The sequence below is a fragment of the Macrotis lagotis genome, chromosome X (genome assembly GCF_037893015.1).
Source record: "Macrotis lagotis isolate mMagLag1 chromosome X, bilby.v1.9.chrom.fasta, whole genome shotgun sequence".
In the NCBI taxonomy this organism is placed as follows: domain Eukaryota; kingdom Metazoa; phylum Chordata; class Mammalia; order Peramelemorphia; family Peramelidae; genus Macrotis; species Macrotis lagotis.
In genome coordinates, this window is record NC_133666.1 from 700,956,965 (window position 1) to 700,982,010 (window position 25,046).

The 25,046-nt window shown below is 37.6% G+C and overlaps 1 protein-coding gene across 1 annotated transcript in view; it reads left to right on the forward strand.

Moving 5' to 3' along the window:
• LOC141499659 (vomeronasal type-2 receptor 26-like) overlaps positions 1-25,046 on the forward strand; it is a 49,466-nt gene that overhangs the window by 18,665 nt on the left and 5,755 nt on the right. The window contains exons 3-4 of the mRNA XM_074202311.1: positions 18,527-19,330; positions 23,390-23,617. Coding sequence (XP_074058412.1) covers positions 18,527-19,330; positions 23,390-23,617 — 1,032 coding nt within the window. The remainder of the gene's footprint in view (positions 1-18,526; positions 19,331-23,389; positions 23,618-25,046) is intronic.

Sequence of the window (25,046 nt, forward strand, 5' to 3'; positions counted from 1 at the left end):
CTCTCCCTCTCCCTCTCCCTCTCCCTCCCCCTCCCCCTGCCCCTCCCCCTCCCCCTCCCCTCCCTCTCCCTCTCCCTCTCTCCCCCTCCCCCTCCCCCTCTCCCTCCCTCTTTTGGTTTTTGCAAGGCAATGGGGTTAAGTGACAGACCTTGTGTTTTGTTGCTCTCAAGATTACCCAGTCACTGGGGCAGCTAGGGGGCACAGTGGATAGAGTACTGGCCCTGGAGTCAGGAGGACCTGAGTTGAAATTTGACCTCAGACACTTAATAATTACCTAGCTGTGTGGCCTTGGGGGGTGGGGGGAGATAAGGATCCTTGATGACATATTTACAGAGTCAAGGGGGTAAATTAAAAGAGATTAAAAAGGGGGGTCCCTTGATTAAATGACCTGTAAAATCAAGAAACACAAGAGGGAAAAAGTAAACAATAACCTGAAATTTTGGTCCATTTCTTCTTTCTTCTGGTGACATCTGACCTTCTGTATCTCCAAAGTCAATAACCAGGCTCTTTCAAGTACATTTACTTTATTTTTGGTAAAAAAAATCTCACAAATTTTATCAGGTTAAAAATCTGTGATTTTGGAACCTCTTTGGTTTTCTAATTGTCACACAGAGGTCTTAGTTACAAATAGAAATTTTTGAGAATGATGACTATATTTTGGATGAAGTAAATAAACAAAAATATGTAAAGCCATTATGTTTAAAGGGTTAAAGTCAAGAAAAAAAACTCTATGCTCTTTTGACTGTTGTTCTAAGAAATAAGATTTGAATATGAAAACATTTTATTTATTGAAATATAATAATTCATGTGTTACTCTATTTGGAAATTTGATTTGTTCTTTTGACCATAGTGTTACATTTGAAATTAGTAACATCTGTTAAATTTTTAAAGTCATTTAAGATGTTCTAATTATTTAAAAGGATTCTCAAAGCAATAATTTGAAAATATGTCTATTTTTAACTCAACATATTCTGCCAGAAAAATTCTTTTTTTAATAAAGCCTGGTACTGCAGATAATTAAGATTATTAATTTTTTAATCTCAAATTTATATTTCATTTTTAATCCCAGTTTATATGTGCAACAAAGAAAGAATTGTGAGGTTTTTCTGTGATAATATATTATTTTATCACTATAAGATTATAGTAACTGTGGCATTTTCTGATCCTTTAGATGATCAATTTTAGAGCTAAATCTTTGTCTGATTATAAGAAGTTGTGGTTAAAGACCTCATGGGACTGAAAATTGGCCTTCTGAGTTTGAAATACAGTTAGCAAGAAAATTCAAGCTGTACCAATACCTATGAGGCCAGCCATCTTATTGGGATTAAGATATGGATATTACAGATGACAGTCTCTGGGATTGTTGGGAAGAAAATTTTCAACACATTTTGATGTTGGACTTTCCTAATTGGGTTTCTCAACTATGATGTTTGGAAACATCTCCCCTGCCAGATTTAAAACCTAGCTCAAGGCCTTATCTGAAAATGGATATCTAAATAAAAAAGGAAAGTTTTCCTTTTTTATGGCCTTGATCCTTGTGGAAAAGTTCTGTCATCATGTCAGATGATCAGTACAAATAAAATAAATAATGCCACGATTTGAAAGTGAGGGGTTTTTTTTAGATCATAAAACTAGTTTAATTTTCAAAATTTTCTATTTTTAACTAAGGTGTCTGTGTGAAAATTGATAAATCAAAGGGCTTTCAAAATCATGGGTTTTGACTTGATAAAATTTGTGTTGTGGTTATTTCTTTTACCAGAAAGGAAGATTACCATTAACTTGAATTATGTGGGAAAACCTGGTCATTGACAGACACTGGATATATAGAAGGATGCCAGCTATCTCAGGAAGAAAGAATAAATGAACTCCCTCTTGTGACCACTCCTTTTGATCTTTGTAACTGTCCCCTTGATTCTATAAATGTGTCATCCATCTTTATGGCCACTCCCTTCCCCAGATAGAACTTATGCTTGTCGACTACCTGTTCTAGAAGCCTTAGATCTCCAAGAGATGCCATCTTTCCCTCTCATATGCCCCTCATTTCTTTCTTCTATACATCTTTAGTTAATCTATGGCTGATGTAACGATGTCATCTTTCATCAAAATGCGGGAATGTTGAAGTATAATAATGTTTTTCTAAACTATATTCCTGGCTAAAAAAAGACAGATTTCTTTTGATTTATTCAGTCTTACAGTTACCTTTGCCAGTAGATAAGAAGTCAATAATTTATCTCCCCTTGTGATAATTACAAACTCTGGAATTCAATGATCAGGATGCTGGAAAATTTGTCCTGTTCTCATGCTGCTCAATGTTGAGGAAGAGATAATAATTAATCAGATAACGTTGTCTAGGAATGATAAATTTTGAGGAGCAGTAGGGCAACTTAATATTGTGCAATTTTTATTGTCAGACTTCCATGGAGATTAATGATTTCCCCCTTCATTTGTTTTTGGATAAATATGCTTTTCTCCCTCAGTTCGTAGTGATCATCTTAGATAGATGGTTTCTACCTATAGGTTTTTGTAAATCCCAGAGAATAAAACTTCTTGTCTAATGTACATTTTCTTTCATTTTATTTTAACTTTATAGTTTTTAAGATTTATAGTTTTAGGGTTCACAGTGTCTTATTTCATTTGACCCTCATAACAAACTTTGAAGGTAGGTTCTATTGTTGTTCCATTTTACTTATCCTAAGTGACTTATCTTAGAATTGAGGTCAGGTCTTACTGACTCCAGGGTTTGTGCTCAATTCACAACTTGTACTTGATGAGAATTCTTAGAATATACCCTGTATTATGGGAGATTGAAAATCAAGCAGTATATATAAAAGAATTGTCTTACTGCTCTCTAGTGGACCCAGTCAGTGCAGTTTACTGATTTGCTTCTATTGCATTTGTGAGCAAATCAAAATAACAGTGGTAAGTGCTGGTAAGGTTGGAGCATTCCAGGGCAAAATTAGTGATAGTGAAGCTGGGAAAATGGCTTGGGGAAGGGGGTTTTAAGTATTGATGGGGGCTCATTTGTCTGTGAAGAAATCATAAAGGCTTTCTGACTCAGGAAGGTAAGAAAAGACTTAAATTTTATTTCTCAGGTTACTGAAAAAAGTTCACAGGATACTACAAAAAGCTTATAGGCCAGGTTCTTTAGCAAGGTAAAGAAAGTGAGTTTTATAGAAAATATTAATTTTAAGCAAAGAAGAAACAGCTACAAGTTAGTTTGGTGAGAAAATTAAGTATAGTTAAGGAGGAGAGAGAAACAACCATGAGGTGGCAACTGGGGCTTAGATTAACATGGATCCAACATGGAGAAGAGAGTAGGCAGAACCTTTGTAGGGAGCCTAGCCCATCTCCTGTGCAGGGAGGAGTTGGGGAGGGTGTCAAGGACTAAACCACCTGATTGTAACTAGTTAGATATATACCTTGGAAGGCTAAGAGTCAGACAGATGGAGGAGGGTGTGGGGAAGGGGCTGACGGAATTCAGAAGATAGAGTGTCAATGATAGTGCAGAGGTATTTTGATGCACCAAGAAAATGGAAAATAAGAGAGGAGAGTGACCACAGTGGAGTTGATGGACAGTGAAAACTAATTTCCAGATTATCACATTCCTTTTTTAATGGTATTTATTCTTTCCAATACTGATCATGGTATTTTGGGGGGGGGGGGACTCTGAATTGTGAAGACTCTGATGGTTTTCCTCTTATTCTTTTTATTATTAAATTTATTTATTTTCATCCAAATGCACATAGATATTTCCAAGTTACAAAATTTCCCTCCACCCTCCCTTCCCATCCCCCCCTTATCAGGGAAAAGTCAGCATTTTATATACATACTTTCATAAGACATGTTTATACGTTAGTAATTTTCAGCATGAGGAATTAGGATTAAGGGAAAAAGTTACATAAGAGAAAATTTTTATAAGTGTTCATCAGATTTGGAAGGGGTGTCTTTTTTTGTTTTGTTTTTGTTTTGTTTTTCTTCCTCTGGATGGGGATAATATAGTCCATAATCAGTAAAATACAGTTGACCTAGGTCTCTGGACTGCTGAGAGGAGCTACTTCCATCAAGTCATTCATCTCATAATGTTGCTGATGTGGACATTGTTCTCTTGGCTCTACTCCTTTCACTCAGCATCAGATCTCGTAAGTCATTCCATGCTTCTCTAGAGTCCAACTCTTTATGGTTCTATATTCTATAGAACAAGAGTATTCTATATATTCATGTACCATAACTTATTTAGCCATTCCCTAATGGATGGGCATTCCCCTCAATTTCCAGTTCTTTGCCACTACAAAAAAAGAACTGCTATGAATATTTTGGGACATATAGGACTTTTCCCATTTTTTAAAATAATTTCTTCTGGATATAGACCTAGAATTGGAATTGCTGGGTCAAAGGTTATGAAAAGTTTTATTGCTCTTTGGGCATAGTTCCATATTGCTCTCCAGAAAGGTTGGATCTGTCCACAACTCTACCAGGGTTGCATCAATGTCCCAATCTTCCCACAACCTCTCCAACATTGATCATCTTCCCTTTATCTCATCTTGGCTAATCAACTAGGTGTGAGATGATACCTCATTGTTGTTGTAATTTGTATTTCTCTAATCAATAGTGATTTGGAACATTTTTTCATATGATTATATAAAGCTTTAATTTCTTCATTTGAAAACCATCAGTTCATATTCTTTGACCATTTATCAATTGGGGAATGACTTGTGGTCTTATAGATTTGATGCAGTTCTCTATATATTTTAGAAATGAGACCTTTATCAGAACTCCAGGTTGTGAAGATTATTTCCCAGCTTTGTGCTTTCCTTCTAATTTTGACAACATTGATTTTATTACTGTAAAACCTTTTTAGTTTAACATGGTCAAAATCATTCATTTTGCAGCTTATAATGTGCTCTAATTTTTATTTGGTCATAAATTTATTACTTTTCCATAGGTCAGATAGATATTTTTTTATCTAATTTATCTATGGTATCACTTTTTTTCTGTTTTTTTTGTAGGCAATGGGGTTAAGTGGCTTGCTCAAGGCCACACAGCTAGGTAATTATTAAGTGTCTGAGGTCAGATTTGAACTTAGGTACTCTTGACTCCAGGGCCAGTGCTCTGTCCACTGCACCATCTAACTGCCCCATGGTATCACTCTTTATGTCTAAATCCTGTACCCATTTTGACCTTATTTTGGTATAGGGTGTGAGATGTGGATCTAGGCCTAGTTTTTGCCATACTATTTTCCAGTTTTCCCAGTTTTTGTCCGTGAGTTCTTATCACAGAAGGTGTTGTCTTTGGGTTTGTGAAACAATAGATTGCTATAGTCATTTACTTTAGAACTTGTCCTAATTCACTGATCCATTACTCTCTTTCTTTACCAATATCAGGCAGTTTTGATGACTGCTGCTTTGTGGTATAGTTTTACATCTGGTAGAACTAAGCCACCTTCTTTTATATTTTTTCATCAGTTCTCTTGCTATTCTTGCCCTTTTGCTGCTCCAGATGAATTTTTTTACTATTTTTGTTTAGCTCAGTAAAGTAGTTATTTGTTAGTTTGATTGATACGGCACTGAATAAGTAATTTAATTTGGTTAGAATTGTCATTTTTAATATATTAGCTCAACCTAACCATGAGCATTTGACATTTTTCCAGTTATTTAGATCTTACTTTATTTGGGTAAGGAGTTCTTTATAATTGTGTTCATATAGTTTCTGGGTTTGTCTTGTGAAGTAGATTCCCAAGTATTTAATGTTGTCTACAGTTATTTTAAATGGAATTTCTCTTTCTGTCTCTTGCTCTTGGGCTTTGTTGTTCATATATAGAAATGTTGTTGATTTATGTAGGTTTATTTTATATCCTGCTACTTTGCTGAATTTGTTAATTGTTTCAAGGAAGTTTTTAGGTGATTTTCTCAGGTTCTTTAGGTATACCATATCACCTTCAGAGTGAAAGTTTTGCTTCTTCATTGCCAATTCTGAATGCTTCAATTTCTTTTTCTTCTCTTATAACTACTGCTATCATCTCTAATACTATATTACATAGTAATAGTGATAATGGACATCCTTGTTTCACCCCTAATTTTAGTGGAAATTCTCTGAGTTTATTACATATAATATTTGTTGATGGTTTTAGATAGATACTATTTATTATTTTAAGGAAAACTCCATTTATTCCTAAACTTCCTAGTGTTTTTAATAGGAATGAATGTTGTATTTTTCAAAGTTTTTTTTAGCATCTATTGAGATAATCTTATGATTTCTGTTGGTTTTGCTATTGATATGTTTAATTATGATAACTTTCTTCTTTCTTAAATACCCAATGTCTTATTGAAAATATGAGTTTTTGTGGCTGCTTTAATATACTGGTGATACAGATTGGGTTTGTAGTCCATTATAAATTTCAGATCTTTTTTTAAATTTTTATCAAAGATATTATTTGAGTTTTACAGTTTTCCCCCAATCTTGCTTCCCTCCCCCCACCCCCACCCCACAGATAGCACTCAGTCAGTCTTTATTTTGTTTCCATGTTGTACCTTGATCTAAATTGGGTGTCATGAGAGAGGAATCATATCCCTAAAGAGAACAGAATACTCAGAGGTAACCAGATCAAACAATAAGACATCTGGGTTTTTTTTTCCGAATTAAAGGGAATAGTCCTTGCACTTTGTTCAAACTCCACAGCTCCTTATCTGGATACAGATGGTACTCTCCTTTGCAGACAGCCTAAAATTGTTCCCAATTGTTGCACTGATGGAATGAGCAAGTCCTTCAAGGTTGAACATCACTCCCATGTTGCTGTTAGGGTGTACAGTGTTTTTCTGGTTCTGCTCATCTCACTCAGCATCAGTTCATGCAAATCCCTCCAGGTTTCCCTGAAATCCCGTCCCTCCTGATTTCTAATGGAACAATAGTATTCCATGACATACATATACCACAGTTTTCTAAACCACTCCCCAATTGAAGGACATTTACTGGATTTCCAATTCTTTGCCTCCACAAACAGGGCTGCTATAAATATTTTTGTACAAGTAATGTTTTTACTCTTTTTCCTCATCTCTTCAGGGTATAGACCCAGAAGTGGTATTGCTGGGTCAAAGGGTATGCACATTTTTGTTGCCCTTTGGGCATAGTTCCAAATAGCTCTCCAGAAGGGTTGGATGAGTTCACAGCTCCACCAACAGTGTAATAGTGTCCCAGATTTCCCACATCCCCTCCAACAATGATCATTATCCTTCCTGGTCATACTGGCCAATCTGAGAGGTGTGAGGTGATACCTCAGAGAAGCTTTAACTTGCATTTCTCTATTAATTAATGATTTAGAGCATTTTTTTGTATGGCTATGGATTGCTTTGATGTCCTCATCTGTAAATTGCCTTTGCATAGCCTTTGACCATTTGTCAATTGGGGAATGGCTTTTTGTTTTAAAAATATGACTCAGTTCTCTGTATATTTTAGAAATGAGTCCTTTGTCAGAATCATTAGTTGTAAAGATTATTTCCCAATTTACTACTTTTCTTTTGATCTTGGTTACATTGGTTTTATCTGTGCAAAACCTTTTTAATTTAATGTAATCAAAATCATCTAATTGGATTTTAGTGATGTTCTCCAACTCTTCCTTAGTCATAAACAGTTCCTCTTTCCATACATCTAACAGGTAGACTAGTCCTTGATCTTCTAATTTGCTTATAGTATTGTTTTTTATGTCTATGTCCTGTAACCATTTGGATCTTATCTTGGTAAAGGGTGTGAGATGTTGGTCTAATCTAAGTTTCTTCCATACTAACTTCCAATTATCCCAGCAGTTTTTATCAAAGAGAGAGTTTTTATCCTGGTGGCCTGACTCTTTGGGTTTATCAAACAGCAGATTACTATAATCCTCTCCTGCTTTTACACCTAGTCTATTCCACTGGTCCACCACTCTATTTCTTAGCCAATACCAAACAGTTTTGATGCCTGATGCTTTATAATATAATTTAGATCGGGTAGTGCTAAGCAACCTTTGTTTGCATTTTTTTTTCATTAAGCTCCTGGCAATTCTTGAATTTTTATTTCTCCATATGAATTTACTTACAATTTTTTCTAACTCATTAAAGTAATTTTTTGGAATTTTGATTGGTAGGGCACTAAACAGATAGTTTAGTTTGGGTAGAATTGTCATTTTTATTATATTAGCTCTACCTATCCATGAGCAGTTGATATTTGCCCAGTTATGTAAATCTGATTTAATTTGTGTGAGAAATGTTTTATAATTGTTTTCAAAAAGATTCTGAGTCTGTCTTGGCAAATAGACTCCCAAGTATTTTACACTGTCTGAGGTTACTTTGAATGGAATTTCTCTTTCTAGCTCTTCCTGCTGTTTCTTCCTAGTCATATATAGGAAAGTTGAGGATTTATTGGGGTTTATTTTATAACCTGCAACTTTGCTAAAATTGCTAATTGTTTCCAATAGTTTTTTAGATGATTTCTTGGGATTCTCTAGGTAGACCATTGTGTCATCTGCGAATAGTGAGAGTTTTGTCTCTTCCTTCCCAATTCTAAATCCTTTAATTTCTTTTTCTTCTCTAATTGCTGATGCTAACATTTCTAATACAATATTGAATAGTAGTGGTGATAATGGGCACCCTTGTTTAACCCCTGATCTTATTGGGAATGCCTCTTTTCTCTCCCCATTGAGTATAATGCTTGTTGATGGTTTCAGATAGATACTGCTAATTATTTTAAGGAACAGTCCATTTATTCCTACACTCTCTAGTGTTTTTAATAGGAATGGATGCTGTATTTTGTCAAAAGCTTTTTCAACATCTATTGATATGATCATATGATTTCTGATACATTTGTTGTTGACATAATTGAGTATACTAACCATTTTCCTAATGTTGAACCAACCCTGCATTCCTGGAATAAATCCTACTTGATCATAATGTATTATCCTAATGATGACTTGTTGTAGTCGTTTTGCTAAGATTTTATTTAGGATTTTTGCATCTATATTCATCAGGGAAATAGGTCTATAATTTTCTTTCTCTGTTTTAACTCTTCCTGGTTTAGGTAACAGTACCATATTGGTTTCATAGAAAGAGTTAGGCAGAGTTCCATCTTTCCCTATTTTTCCAAAGAGTTTATATAGGATTGGAACCAATTCTTCCTTAAATGTTTGGTAGAATTCACTTGTGAATCCATCAGGCCCTGGAGATTTTTTTTTTAGGGAGTTCAATAATGGCTTGTTGAATTTCTCTTTCTGAGATAGGGTTGTTCAGGTATTTAATCTCTTCTTCATTTAACCTGGGCAACTTATATTTTTGTAAATATTCATCCATTTCACTTAGATTATCAAATTTATTGGCATAAAGTTGGGCAAAATAATTTCAAATTATTACTTTAATTTCCTCCTCATTGGTGGTGATTTCACCTTTTTCATTCTTAATACTAGCAATTTGGTTTTCATCTTTCTTTTTTTTAATCAAATTGATGAGAGGCTTATCAATTTTATTGGTTTTTTTTTTCATAATGCCAACTTTTGGTTTTATTTATTAATTCAATAGTTTTTTTGCTTTCAATTTTATTAATTTCTCCTTTAATTTTTAAAATTTCTAATTTGGTATTTGATTGGGGATTTTTAATTTGTTCTTTCTCTAATTTTTTTAGTTGCATGTTTAGTTCATTGATTTCCTCTTTCTCCAATTTATTTATATAAGCATTTAGAGCTATAATATATCCCCTGAGAGTTGCTTTGAATGAATCCCATAGGTTTTGGTATGTTGTTTCATTATTATCATTATCTAGGATAAAATGGTTAATTCTTTCTATAATTTGTTGTTTGGTCCACTCATTTTTTAAGATGAGGTTATTCAGTATCCAATTTGCTTTGGGTCTGTATCTCCTTGGCCCAGTATTGCATATGACTTTTATTGCATTGTGATCTGAGAAAGATGTATTCACTATCTCTGCCTTTCTGCAGTTGATCATTAGGTTTTTATGTCCTAGTACACGGTCAATTTTTGTATAAGTTCCATGTACTGCAGAGAAAAAGGTATATTCCTTTCTATCCCCATTCAGTTTCCTCCATAAGTCTACCATATCTAATTTTTCTAACAATCAATTTATCTCCCTAATTTCTTTCTTGTTTGTTTTATGATTTGATATATCTAGATCTGATAGCGGGAGGTTGAGGTCTCCCACTAGTAGAGTTTTGCTGTCTATGTCTTCCTGTAATTCTTTCAGCTTCTCCTCTAAGAATTTGGGTGCTGTCCCACTGGGTGCATATATATTCAATATTGAAATGACTTTATTGTCTATGGTACCTTTTAGGAGGATAAAGATTCCTTACTTATCTCTTTTAATGCTATCTATTTTTGCTGCTGCTTTGTCTGAGATAAGGATTGCTACCCCTGCTTTTTTTACTTCAGCTGAAGCAAAATATATTTTGCTCCAACCTTTTACCTTTACTCTATATGTATCTCTCTGCTTCAAATGAGTTTCTTGTAAGAAGCATATTATAGGATTCTGGTTTTTAATCCACTCTGCTATTTGCTTACGTTTTAAGGGAGAGTTCATCCCATTCACATTCAAGGTTATGATTAATAATTCTTTATTGCCTCCTGTGCTATCTTCCCTCTGTTTGTATTTTCCCCCTTTCCCCCCTTTTATCCATATTCCCCAGTATTTTGTTTTTGAATACCACCCCCTTCAGTGTGTTTGCCCTCCTATATCACACCCTCCCCTTTCTTTCCCCTTTCCCTGTTCCCTTCCCTTTCTTTTGTTATTTCCCCTTATTTCCTCCACTCCCCTTCCCTTTCTCTGTCCCACCTCCCCTTTTCCCCTTTTCACTTCTTGAAAGGTTAGATGTTTTATAAGTTAACTGAGTTTGTGTAGGTTGACTTTAAGCCAAGTCTGATGAGAACAAGATTCAGGTGGTTCTCCTCTACTCCCTTCTTTCCCTCTATTACCATAGGTTTTTTGTACCTCTTAGTGTAATGAGATTTGTCCCATTCAATCCCCTCCCTCCTCCCGACTCTTTCCTGTCCCCCTTTTTAGGGAGGTAGTGTATTTTTTTTAGATCATTCTATCTAAGTCATAGAAAATTTTGAGTGTCTGTCCCTTCTAGTTCAGTATATTCTGTTGAATAGAGTCAAAATTCCTGAGAGTTATTAGAGTCTTTCTCCCCAGTGGGGTTAAATCCAGTTACATCCCATTAGATAGCAGTCTCATGGATAGGTCATGGATGTCCATCATTTCTGGCTAGGTATATTCTCTCTGTTAGATTTACACTTCTCAGGATTTATGAGAGTCTCTACCCCCCCCCTCCATGCTGGGATATAGCCAGTTTCAACTTGCTGGATTACATTTTTTTCGTTTTACCACCCCCCCCCCCCTTTTTTTTTTTACCTTTTCATGTGTCTCTTGAACCTCCTGTTTGATATCCAACTTTTCTGTTTAGCTCTGGTCTTTTCATCAGAAATTTTTGGAATTCTTCCATTTCGTTAAATGTCCATCTTTTTCCCTGGAAGAGAAGGCTCAGCTTTGCAGGAAAGTAGATTCTTGGCTGCATTCCAGGCCCTTCGATCCCTTAAAGTTGATGCAGCCAAGTCCTGCATGGTCCTTACTGTGGCTCCTTGATATTTAAATTGTTTCTTTCTGGCTGCTTGCAGGATTTTCTCTTTTCTCTGATAGTTCTGGAGTTTGGCCACAACATTCCTTGGTGTTTTCATTTTAGGATCTTTTTCTGGTGGGGATCGATGTACTCTTTCAATAACTACTTTGCCCTCCGATTCGATGATGTCAGGGCAGTTTTCCATCACTAGATCCTGTAATATTAAGTCCAAGTTTTTTTTCTCTTCAATGTTTTCAGGAAGTCCTATAATTTTCAGGTTGCCCCTCCTTGATCTATTCTCGAGGTCAGTGATTTTGTTGATGAGGTATTTTGCCTCTATTTTTTTCTATTTTTTGATTTTGTTTAACTGACTCTTGCTGTCTCGTGGAGTCATTAGTTTCTGTAGACTCCATTATTTTTTGGGGAGAGGAGTTTTCTTTATTAACCTTTTCCAATTGGTCAATTCTACTTTTGAAAGAGCTTTCCATCTGACCAATTGAGGTTTTGAGAGAACTAATTTCTTTTTGCATTTGCTCCTTTGAGGATCTGAGTGAATTGTTCTCATTTTGTAATTGTCCAATTGTACTTTCCAAGGTTTTGTTTTCTTGTTGTAAGGTATTAATTGTCTCCCCCAGATTTTCCAGTTGATTTTTAAACTCTTTCCTTATTTCTTCAAGGAAGTCTTTAAGTGCTGGAGACCAGATTGTATTCTCCTCAGATGTTCCAGGTCTCTCTGGGTTGGGGTCTTTCCCTTCCAGGAATTTTTCTATGGATCCACCTTTGTGCTGACCCTTCTTCATTATGCTAAGACCTTGAGTTGGGGGGGGCTGGTTCACCTGGGCTTGGGATCGCTAAAGGCTTTACTGAGTGCAGTTTCTCTGGCTGGCCAGTAGGAGGTGCTGGTTGCCCTCTCTGGGGTGGCTGTGACCTTGGTTGTGAGGCCTTCTCCCTTTGCTTGAGGGAGGGAATTGGAGCTATTGAATTCTTTTGCCTTCAATCAATGGTGGGCTTTACCCTGGCCTGAGGTGATTCCTCAGCGGGGCTGGTTCTTTTGCTCACACACCTGTGCCTGAGGCAGAAGTAATTTGCATTTGTTTGGGAAGAGGCCTCTGTGCAATGGAGGCGAGGGCTCAGAGTTTCTTAGACCCAAGAAGGCTAGGGATGGTGTCAGCAGCTCTCCTGCACCAGACCTCTCCCTGCAGCCCCTTCTCCAAGCTCCAGGGGGACAGCACCAACACCAGCGCCTCCGCTTCCCCACGGACCCAAGTCCCCTTTGTCCAGCCCCACCACTGATCCAGCAGGTCCGGCTCTCGGGCCCTCAGACTCCTGGTTCTGATTCAGCTGTTGATCTGGCTGATCTGCCCTCGGAGCTCTGACTCACCTGCCAGTACTCATCCAAGGCTGCTGTGGGAGACAAATCCTGAGGTAGATTTTCCTCTCCTGGCTTTTCTTTCTGGGTTTCCTGGTTCGGAATTCTTTTAAGAGGTTTGTTTCATGTAATAGATGGGAAAGAGATCAGGAGACTTTAGAACTGTGCCTGTCTTCTCTCCGCCATCTTGGCCAGAAGTCTTCAGATCTTTTTCATATGAAATACTGCTGACTTAGTCCTTCTCTGTCTTAGTGTACTTACAAACTTAGCTTTTTTTGTAAATATAATTTAATACAAAGTTCTAACTGATTAAGACCATTTTGGAACTTTTCCTCACTCTGCCATCCATGTGTAATCCCATTTGTTGTTTTCTTGGTAAAAATATTAAGGTGGCTTGCTATCTCTTTTTCCAGCTCATTTTTGCAAATGAGGAAAGTGAAATAAGTTGGGTTAAATGATTTTCCCAGAACACAGTTACTAAGTCTGGAAGATAAGCCTTCCTGATTCCACATATCCACTATTTTGTTTACCTGCAGGAGTGAGTGTCCAAAGTGACATTGTCCTAATAAATATTATTCTGTGCTATAGTATTTGTATCTGGTAATTCTTGTATCTATTTTATCTAGTAATTATTATCTAAAAGTTTATATCTAATAATTCAACCATTTGACTTATACTATTAATTAACTAGTTTACATAAATAGCATGACATAGTTTAAAACAGGAGAAAGGACATTTGTTCTGAAGGGGTTGGCATTGTAAGTATTCCTATGGTAATAACTTCATTTCTTATGTTCTCAAAGAGTCATGTACATTACACATGGCTTGATGGCATGCAACTTTTGAACTGATTGTGAGATTTACCATATTTCCCCATGTATTAGATGCACCTTAATTTTGGGGCCTGAAATTTGAAAACAATGTATTACATAAAGTTATTAAACTCAAGTTTTATTCATAACAAAATTCATACAACTCCTCATCACTGTCAAAACTCTCATTCATTAGCTTGTCCTCATCTTGTTTGATGATGAATCACTGTCTCAGGAGAGGCTCTGACTGCTCTCCTCCCTGTGCTCTGGTCTGTGGTTGACCACAAGCACTCCCTGGGCAAGTCTGGTGCATGAAAACATGCTTTTTCCTGAACCTGAAGCTCCAATTGTGCCCTCTTTTGAAATCAGTCACTTCTTTTTCATCATCAATTCTTGTTACCTCATGTTGAACCATCTTTGTGGACACAGGAATTCCAATTGCCCTTTGCTCTTCAATCCATCTCTTCAATTCCCTCTCTAAATCAGATCATTTTGCTGATTTGCCTCTCATGGCAAGTTCTTCTGCTGTGGTGTTTTCAGTAGGGTTTCTTCTTCTTCACATGGACAGTCTTGGATTGTTTTCTCAGTTGGAGAGGACCAAACTGACTTTCAGCAGCACAATTTCCATTCACTTTTTTGTTTTGTTTTGTTTTTTCTTTTTAAATTTTATTTTTTTATTCTCATTTTGTACAAATTCTTTTTTTACATTAATAAAATATTCTTGTTTAAGAGTAAATGAAATACCCCTCCCCCCATGAATATAGACTTGCTTGAGCGATAAAGTAAAGGGGAGAGAAAAAAATTAAAATAAAAAAATAGTAATAATTGTAGGTATGGCCAGGTGGTTCACTGGATGAAGCACCAGCCCTGGAGCCACGAGCACCCGAGCCAACATCCAGCCCCATAGACCCAACAATCACCCAGCCATGTGACATGCAAGCCACCTGATACCCACTGCCATGCAAAAACCAAAAAGAAGGAAAAAAAAGACCCAAAATAAAATAAAATAGTAATAATAGTAGGGGTGGCTGGGTGGCAGACAGAGCATTGGCCCTTGAACCAGGAGCACCCAGGTCTAAATCTGGCCTCAGACATCCAACGATCACCCTGCTATGTGGCCCCAGGCAGGCCACCCAGCCCCATTTGCCCTGCACCCTCCCCCAAATAATAATAATAAAAAATGTGCTTCAGTCTTTGTTCCAACACCAACAACTGTCATGGGTGGATCATATTCTTTTTGGTTAAGTCCATTGCAAAAATTACTTGGATATTTTTCCAATATTGCCATTGCTGATTGCAACTCCCTCCTTACTTATTTCTCCACTACCATGCACTATATTTTCTCTCTCCTTTCACTCTGACTCTGCTGTAGGGTAGCTGAGTGGCGCAGCAGACAGATCCCTGGTCCTGGGGCCAAGAGGCCCCGAGCCCACATACCACCCCTTAGGCCCAGAATCCACCTGGCCCTATGGTCCTGGACAGGCCTTCCAATCCCAGCCCCTTGCAAGAAGTAAAAAACAAAATGCATTATATCTGACCACTCTCCCCCCATGGTCCATCCTCTCCTCCTTTATTCACATCCCCACCCCTTCCCCCTGCTCCCCCCTCCTTCTTACTCCAGATGTCTATACCCCATTGAGTATATTTGCTGCTTCCTCTCCTAGCCACCTCTGATGAGAGCAAAGGTTCCCTCATTCCCCCTTGCCTCTCCCCTTCCATATCATTGCAATAGCTCATTGTAATAAAGAAAATACTTATATGAGATATCTTGACCTATTCCCCCTCTCCTTTTTCTTTCTCCCATTACATTTCCCTTTTTTTCTATTGACTCCATTTTTACACCATATTTTATCTTCGAATTCAGCTTTCTCCTGTGCTTCAACTATAAAAGCTCCCTCTACCTGCTCTATTAGCTGAGAAGGTTCATATGAATATTATCAGTATCATTTTTCTATACATGCAGTTCATCCTCATTAAGTCCCTCATATTTCCTCCCTCTCCTCCAATCTCCATGCTTCACCTGAGTCCTGTATCTGAAGATCAAACCTTCTGTTCAGCTCTGGCCATTCCAACAGGAACATTTGAAATTCCCCTGGTTCATTGAAAGTCCATCTTTTTCCCTGGAAGAGGACATTCAGCCTTGCTGGGTAGTTCATTCTTGCCTGCATTCTAAGCTCTTTTGCCTTCTGGTATATTCTATTCCAAGCCCTACGAGCTTCCAATGTAGTTGCTGCTAAGTCCTGTGTGATCCTGACTGCAGCTCCATGATATTTGAACTGTGTCCTTCTGGCAGCTTGTAATATTTTCTCTTTGACTTGGGAGTTCTGGAACTTGGCTATAATATTCCTAGGGATTGGTTTTTTGGGATCTCTTTCTCGGGGGGACCGGTGGATTCTCTCCATTTCTACTTTGCCCTCTGCTTCTAGAATATCAGGGCAATTTTCCTGTAGTAATTCTTTGAATATGATGTCAAGGCTCTTCTCTTGATCATGACTTTCAGGTATTCCAATAATTTTTAAATTATCTTTCCTAAGTCTGTTTTCCATATCAATTGTTTTTTCAATGAGATATTTCACATTTTCTTCTAATTTTTCATTTTTCTTTTGGTTTTGAAGTATTGATTCCTGATTTCTGGTAAATTCACCAATTTCCCTGAATTCTATTCTTTGTCTGAAGGATTTGTTCTCCTCAGAGAGTTTTCTTAACTCTTTTTCCATCTGGCCAATTTTGCTTTTTAAAGCATTCTCCTCAACAACTTTTTGAACTGTTTTATCCATTTGACCTAAGCTGGTTTTTAGCATGCTATTTTCTTCAGCATTTTTTTGGATTTCCTTGAGTAAGCTGCAGACTTGATTTTCATGTTTTTCCTGCATCTCTCTCCTTTCTTTTCCCAGTTTTTCTTCTAACTCCCTCATTTGATTTTCAAAGTCTTTTTTGAGCTCTGTCATAGCCTGATCCTAGTTTCTGTTTTTCTGGGAGTCTTTACATGCAGGAGCTTGTGTTTCCTCTTCTTCAGACTGAGTATTTTGATCCTACTTGGGCTCATATGCAAAATATTTCTCAATGGTATTCCTCTTTTTTCTCTGCTTGCTTATTTTCCCAGCCTAAGCCTGTTTTGGGGGTGCTTCCTGAGCTTTTGGGACACTCCCACAAGGGTCTCAGTGTGTGAGGCTCTGTCCTCCTTCCTGGTCTGTGAATGACCATAAGCGCCCCACTCTGCCACAGGGCTGAGGTAGGGGGCCCTGCTGTTCTATGGGGGGGCCTAGACTGCGATCAGGATCTGAATGTGGTCAGAGCCCCAGAGTCCTGTTCCAGGGGCAGAGGACAGAGCTCGCAGTTTCTCTTCACTCCCCTCCCTCAGCTCAATGGGCTCATGCCCTGGGGGCTCCTGCTTGCCAGCTGCTCGCTGTGTGCCCTGAGGGCTGGGCTCCACGTGCTCGCTCTGGCAGAGGTCCCCTGCTGTTTCCCCACTTTGTGCCCGGTGTTCCTCAGGGTGCAGCTCAAGAGACTCCCCCACTGCTGAGCCACGGCTCCCAGCGCCCTGGGGCTGCCTCCGGGAGGCTGAAGTTCTTTCACTCTGGTGGGCCACTCCTCCGGCAGGCCGCCCCTCTGGCCCCGGGGAGCAGAGCCTTTCTGCTCTTTTCCAGGTTACCTTGAGTGGGAGAACAGCCTCACTGGGTCCCTTTGTGGGTTCTGTCTCTCGAAAGTTTAGTTAAGAGTCCTTAGTTTAGAAATTTTATCAGAGATTGCCTAAGAATGGATCCTTTCTTGTTGCCATCTTGGCTCTGCCCTTTAGCTGATCACCTCCATTCACTTTTGCAAATTGGATCACACTTAACTTGAATTTAGCACTGGATCTTTTCTGAGCCATTTCTGGACAGAATGTGGCAAAATGTTACCTAACATAATGGTACAAATTCAAAACAATGAGTGAAAAGACAACAAGTATGAAAAAGCAGGAAATGCAGGTCAAAAAATCTCCAACCACTGTATAAGATGCTCCCAGTTTGTAGACCCCAAACTTTTAAAAAAAAGGTTCATCTTATACATGGAGAAATATGATAATTATTGCATAGTAAATCATGCTCATCTAAAACAGTTTGCTTAATACTTGATGTCTATAGATAAATATTCTGAATAAGAGTATATTAAATAGTATCTGAAACATTGAAAGAACAACATATGTGAATAGCACAACTTTAAAATATCAATGATTATTTCCGAGTGTTTTTGAACAAATTTCACGATCAAAAGCAAATGTGCATATTTCAGTGTCAAGGAGGAAACGAGTATATTGTCCATTTTAAAAACAACTGTTGTATATGAAAATGTAAGTGTATTAATTTTGGTCTCAAGAAAACATGTGCGACATATCCATCTAAGATAAATGTTTTGTTTTCATAAAAGTACTGCAACTACCAAGTCCAAAATCAATGTTAGAATAACAACCAATGCTGAACCAAGAACAAATATATCTTAGATTATTTGGGAAGGAGGGAATCAATAAAAACTGAATCAATAAAATAGATGAATCAATAAAAACCAAAGAATCAGAGAACTCTTTCTTTACCAGGCAGGAGAGATAAAAAAGAGAGAGAGAAAAATGGAAATTTTGGTTGATTAAAATTTCTTAGTCATAGAGTACTTGAAAATTTACTAGAAAGAAAGGAATATTTGATGAAAATTTTTAATTTATCACAATTCTCTCATTAATACCACATTCATATAATTAAACATTTCCTATATTTCCCTATTTTTCAGCTCAGTTTTGGCCCTTTTGATCCCATTCTGAGTGACAAGACTCAGTTTCCTTCTCTCTACCAAATGGCTCCCAGGGACTTCTCCTTACTCCGAGGTGTGGTTCAATTACTGGTACATTTTAAATGGACCTGGGTAGGTCTGGTAACCACAGATGATCTCAGGGGTGAGGAATTTCTTTGGGAAGTGACAAAGGAGATGGCAAGATATGACGTCTGTGCATCCTTCATAGAAAAGATACCTGTCAGTGAGAGACGGCATGAAGAATCAGCAGTGGAGTTCATGCCCAGGATCATAGAATCTGCAGCCAGAGTAGTTGTGATTCATGGGGATACAGATTCATTAATGGTTCTGAGACATTCACAACTTCCCTTTGTCCCAACATATAAGGTGTGGATCACCACTTCTCATTGGGACATCACCATGAGACCCAACTATGTAGATAATTACAATTTCCATGGAGCTCTCACATTTACGTACCTGACCAGTGAGGTTCCTGGTTTTAAGTCTTTTCTCAAGACAGTGAACCCCGATAAAGAGCCAGAGGACATTGTGCTTAAGGAGTTCTGGTTGTCAGCTTTCCAGTGCCAGGATAAATATGAAAAACTGGAGCTAGAGCAGTGTGCACCAAATGCTACCTTGGAGGATCTGCCTATATTCCTTTATGAAATGAACATGTCTGGCTTGAGTTACACCATCTACAATGCTGTGTATGCTGTGGCTTGGGCCCTTCATGAAATGCTTCTGAGGACATCAGAGATAGCATCTGAGGAAAATGGAGAAAGCTGGGTGCCTCATCCTTGGCAGGTAAAGGTTCCTATGAGAAGGATCCAATGCTGGTGCCTGAGATTTTAATCATGAAACTCATAGTAAGACTTTCTACCACAGAATCTCTGAATTCCACATGTGAAATGTTCAGGTCAGCAAACAGCAGAGCTAACACAAAACCCATAAACTAGAAATTATGTATTTCTCCATTCACTTTCTTTGTTTCAATTCTTGGGGGTCTTTATGGTCACAATATTGACATGTAGTATGTGTTCCTGAATGAAAATTCTGGGTCTTTTTTCATAGGAACCACTATTTAGCTTTTTTTATAATAGTTTCATAAATGTTATACTTGTGAAGGTGGATTTTTGAAATGATTGACTTTTCTTTCTATCTCTATTATGTTTCGTTTCTTCTTTTTTTTTAGGTTTTTTTGCAAGGCAATGGGGTTACGTGGCTTGCCCAAGGCCACTCAGCTAGGTAATTATTAAATGTCTGAGGCTGGATTTCAACTCAGGTACTCCTGACTCCAGGGTCGGTGCTCTATCCACTGTGCCACCTAGCCATCCCTATGTTTCATTTCGTTAATCCTAACTCCAATTTCTCTTTTTGTCTTCCAGAATCAAATTGAACATTTCAGTATTCCATTCCATTCCAAACCCCTTCATCATGTGGTTCACCCCATCATTTCCTAGGTTTATTGCATCCTAAATTTCAGTGTCATTTACTCTGAAAGCCAGTGACAATGATCTCTTTACAGTTCTTCTCACAAAATGCTCCATACTATCAGCAATTTTAGTGACTGTCCTCCATTCCTGAACTTGTCTCCCTCCTTCTTTTTATGTGCTGTTCTCCTTGGTTTCCTTCAAGTCCAGACCAAAATTCAACTTTCTGTGCAAAGACTGATAATTCTTCTTAAGGCTACTGAATTCTCTCTGATAATTATCTCCATTTTCCCTTGTATATACCTATTTTGGGGGTACCTAGATCATCAGTTTTTAGCAGAGTGACTGATATCTTGTCAGTGCCTAATTAATGTTTGGTGAATGTTGGCTCACTGTCAGATTTGGCCTTTTCTCTAATCTTCTCCAGACTTTTTGGGATCTTGACTCTATTGTGCTAACCTTGGCTATCTCCCAGGATTCTGTTCTTAGCTTTCTTCTCTTCTCTCTTATAAGACTTCACCTGCTGATCTCAAAAGCTTCCTTCCATGGTTTCAATGATCATCTTCAGATTCTTAAATCTTGCCCAGCCCCATCCTCTCTACTGATCTCTAGGTTTGCAGCTTTCGCTGTCTGTTGGACAACTTGAACTGGACCTCCTGTACACATCTTAAATTCTACATGAAGAAGTGAACTTGCTCTTATCCCCCTGAGCACTTCCGCTTCGAAACTTTCTCTACAGGGAGCATTCAAACTGTTTCAGCTTAGAAACACCAGGAGGAATTCTCCTACATATACAGAGTTTATCAATGGACATAGTGCACAAAAACTCAAAGGACAATGCTCATGTGGCACACCAGTGGTCAAGAGGAATTCTCCTACATATACAGAGTTTATCAATGGACATAGTGCACAAAAACTCAAAGGACAATGCTCATGTGGCACACCAGTGGTGAAGTCAACTTTTACTTTCAAAATGTAGGTGCTTGATGCTCCTTCACAGAGGCTTCACAAAGCTCTGTGGCTTATTATATAAATGAATTGATCAGCATACAATCTTTGCTGGTTCCTTCTCTAGGAATATGGTGGTTCTGTTGATTATATCATGCTTTTGTACTCTCTTGAACTTGCCCCTTGATGCCGGTTCAATTTTTTTATCACCTCCATCTCTTGACTCAGATAGTCTCCTTTTCTGGGGACTTCTGAGCTCTTTCCAAATGACAACAATCTTTAACCTAGGGCTGGTGGGAGCCTTCCATGTTCTGCTCTCTCAAACCTCAGCTCTTTGACTTGTCACCTTCTAGGCCTTTCTCTTTGATAACTCTTCCACAGGAAAAAGACTGGAATCCTAACATACAGTGACCATGCCATTAATTTTAAAATCCTCATTTCTGCAGGCTTGCCATTACCAGGCAAAGCTGGTTTACCCAATAATTTATAGGCTTCAGGGTGATACAGATTGCTTAAATTCTAAAGAGTTCTCCTCAGTTTAAACAAATGAAGGTCTGAGGTTAAGGACCTGAACAGATTTAGTCTCTGAGGCAAGATTGTTTTTCTACTGTACTTTTGATATGGAAAAACGTAACTCAAAATTTACATTCTTAACAAGTCAATCAATCAATCAACAATTGTGTAAATTAACAAGTGCCTTTGTTTTTTGTGCCAGACATAGTAAAAGAGATTGAGATACAAATACAAAAAAATCAAACAGTTCTTGCTTTCAAATCATTCAATAAATCAGCATTTGTTAAGCACTTACTGTATGCCAGAAACTGAATTAAAAGCAGGGGAAACAAAAAAAAGTGGAATCTATCTTCAGGGAATTTAAGTTTCTAATGAAGAATAGAATGATCATATATATGTATATATATTAATATACATATGTATACTATGCTATTTGTCCTTCATTCTCAAAGAAAATCATGACATCAGAGAGGTGATGCCAAGATTTGCTTATGAATTAGATTTTCAGTGACACCAACCTCACTTTCTCCTCTGGAGTCATCTAGATTCAGTAGCTAGATATGGATCAGATTAACTGGAGATGGCACCCAATATATGGCATTCAAAGTTAAGTGACATGCCCAAGGTCACATAGCTTAACACACAGTGTCAAGGATCTGAGGCCAGATTTGATCTTCCTGACTCCAGGGTTGGTGCTCTATCCACTATAACACCTAGCTGCCAAATACATACATACATACATGCATACATATATGATACATGCATATATATATTTGTATTCTGTAAATATAATCCCTAAAAACATATAGTACTAATATTTGCATGTTCTTTTGCTTAGAAGCAACATATTTGTTGTTTGTCTCTTTCTGCTATATTAAGAAGTTGATATTAAACTCTAACTTAAGGGCGTGGCTAGGTGGCACAGTGGATACAGCACCAGCCCTGGAGTCAGGAGGCTCTGAGTTCAAATCAGGCCTCATTTACTTAATAATTCCCTAGCTGGGTGGCCTTGTAGAAAGCACTTAACCCCATTTGCCTTGCAAAAAAACCCCCTAAAAACCCTCTAACCTAAGAATACCATCACTCTGACAACCTAGTTAAGAAAATTACTAACCTTTGGATGTTGAGGTGGCAGTAGGGAGCAAGGGGTATTCTGCTTTCCCCAACATGACTAGGAAATCAAGAGATATGAAAGTGTAACCAGAACTAGACAATGTAACAAAGAAAATAGTTTCAGAACTGAAACATATTCAATTAAGAGTAAAAATGAAATAAATGAAAAAAATTAATTTAAGGTGAAAAGAATTATTCATTATGGGGGCATACCAGAGGGATACCAGAGGGAAATTTCTATTAGACTGCTGCCATTCAGATACCTTTGAAATCTCAAATTATATGGACAAGGAATCAGGGAGAGGTATCTGAATTCAGCACAACTTACGGTTCAATTTAATTTCCTATAACTGGAGATAAAATTGATGATTTATTTTTTTTCTTGTGAATATCATTTCCCTTTGAAGTTCATATTTTAGCTATGAACCAGCTACACCAAGATAATGACATTTCCCAAAGCATCTCACTTCTCTGTACATAGATTTCCCTATAAAGAACAAAAGTCTTTTCCTAATTATGTTACCTCTTTTCCAGTGTCGATGGAATAAGTAAATGTAATGAAAGCAATTAAGAACAGTAACTATCATTCTCATAGCCCTTCAAAATCTATAAGAACTTTTAATGTATTATCTTATTAGGTATTATTACCATATTATATGGAGGAAACAAGAGAGAGGATAAGTAACTTGCCCAGGGACATTTAACTAATAAATGCATGATGTAGAATTCCAACTCATCCCACCATACAATGGCACAAACCTCAGTTCACCAACCCCAGGATCTCTGGCATAATACAGAGACCTTACTTCTTACAGAGCCCTGATACATAGAAATGACAGAGATTCTTCTTCCCTTTCAGCTCCATGCCTTTCTCAAGGACATTCAGTTTAACAATAGTGCTGGGGACCAAGTATTTATGAATGAGAAAAGAAGCTCTGAGGCTCAATATGATATAAGGAACTACATGACCTTTATAAATGATACTGAATTCCTGGTGAAAGTGGGCCAGTTTATTCCCAATGCTCCACCTGGTCAAGATTTCATCATGTGTGAAGAATGCATCGATTGGGGATGGATAGATTCAAAGGTTACAGATAATTTTCATGTCATCTTAGATGTTCAGACATAAAAGCAAATCTCACTCTTTTTATCTCACTAAATATTCCATATTTATGCATAGAAAATGTCACCAAGTTCCTTTTTTCTTTTGACTTTAAGGTGATTTGTTGATTGGAAAAAAAACTCTTCAGGTATCCAAACACCATCATAGTTTGCATCATAGGTGACAGACCAGGAAGGGACTTTACAGATCATTTGTCTTTCCTTTTTATTTCACAAAAAAGGAAAATGAATCCAGAAAGCTTTTGACTGGACCAAGAACCTTTGATCCTAAAGTCATTTTTCTTATTCACTTTACTGCATATTCATCAATAATGAAGAAACTTACACATACTTCAGTTGAATTAAGATAAAGTTTCATTCAGCTACTGGGGAAAGTTTCTATCAAAACTAAAATTAGTATGACCTACATTTTCCCAAATTAGCCAAATAGTTTATTTCTTCTAATAGACTCTATCTCCATTTCACTCTAGTTCATATATAGTTCTGAGGCTTCGCTCTCATTTTCACACTGATGACCTAGGTCTCTAGTGCAAGGTTATGATCACTCCTCGGGGCTCCAGGGATGACCTTGAAGTGTCTTGTTGATGTCTTTATCAAGAGTTGCCTCAGGTTTCAATGTTGATATTTTTTCCCCTTATATAAATTGCCAGCAATCAGTGCTCCAATATTGTTTCATCAATTAAAACCAATTTGTTTTTATAAAGGGATAGCAAAATAACAGTACAAACATTTCTCCCCAGGCACCATTTGTGACTCTTATAGGGAAGTATAGAGGACTTAAAATATTTTCCAAAAGCATTTCCTCCAATAAGTACATTTCAAAATCCAGTATTTGAGCTGGACAAATCATTGTTCTGCTATGAATCGATTTGTGTATTCCTCCTCAGAGCAGTGTTACTTCCATGGTCAAACCAAATTTTTTTCTAGACTCCCATGATTGGATTTAGGGTCACTTAGTTTCACAACCTTGTCAAGCTCACAATTCCCAATACTCTGTTGGCCATGGAAAGAATGAACCCAAGCCTTTACCCCACCCCCCAGCATGTCTTTTCACTCAAATGGTTCTTAGATTGCTATCTTTCATTTTCAAAAAGGACCAAAATAACATCACAATGTTAGTGTCTTACAGTGTGTCCAACTGTGACTGCTCAGACTGATACGAACTCAGAATCTTCCACCATAGGTGGGGCACAAATAGTCCATGTGAACACCTGGAGTGGATTCTCCAAACTTGTGCATTTCATATTTCCTTTGAGTTACTTCAATTCTGCTTTGCTTATAGAACACAGAACTTTCTATGGTGAGGGCAAGCCATACTGGGAAGTCCTGTGCTAGTATCTCCTATGTTGCACAGTCAATTCCAAAGTTTTTTTGAATCATTTATTTATTTATTT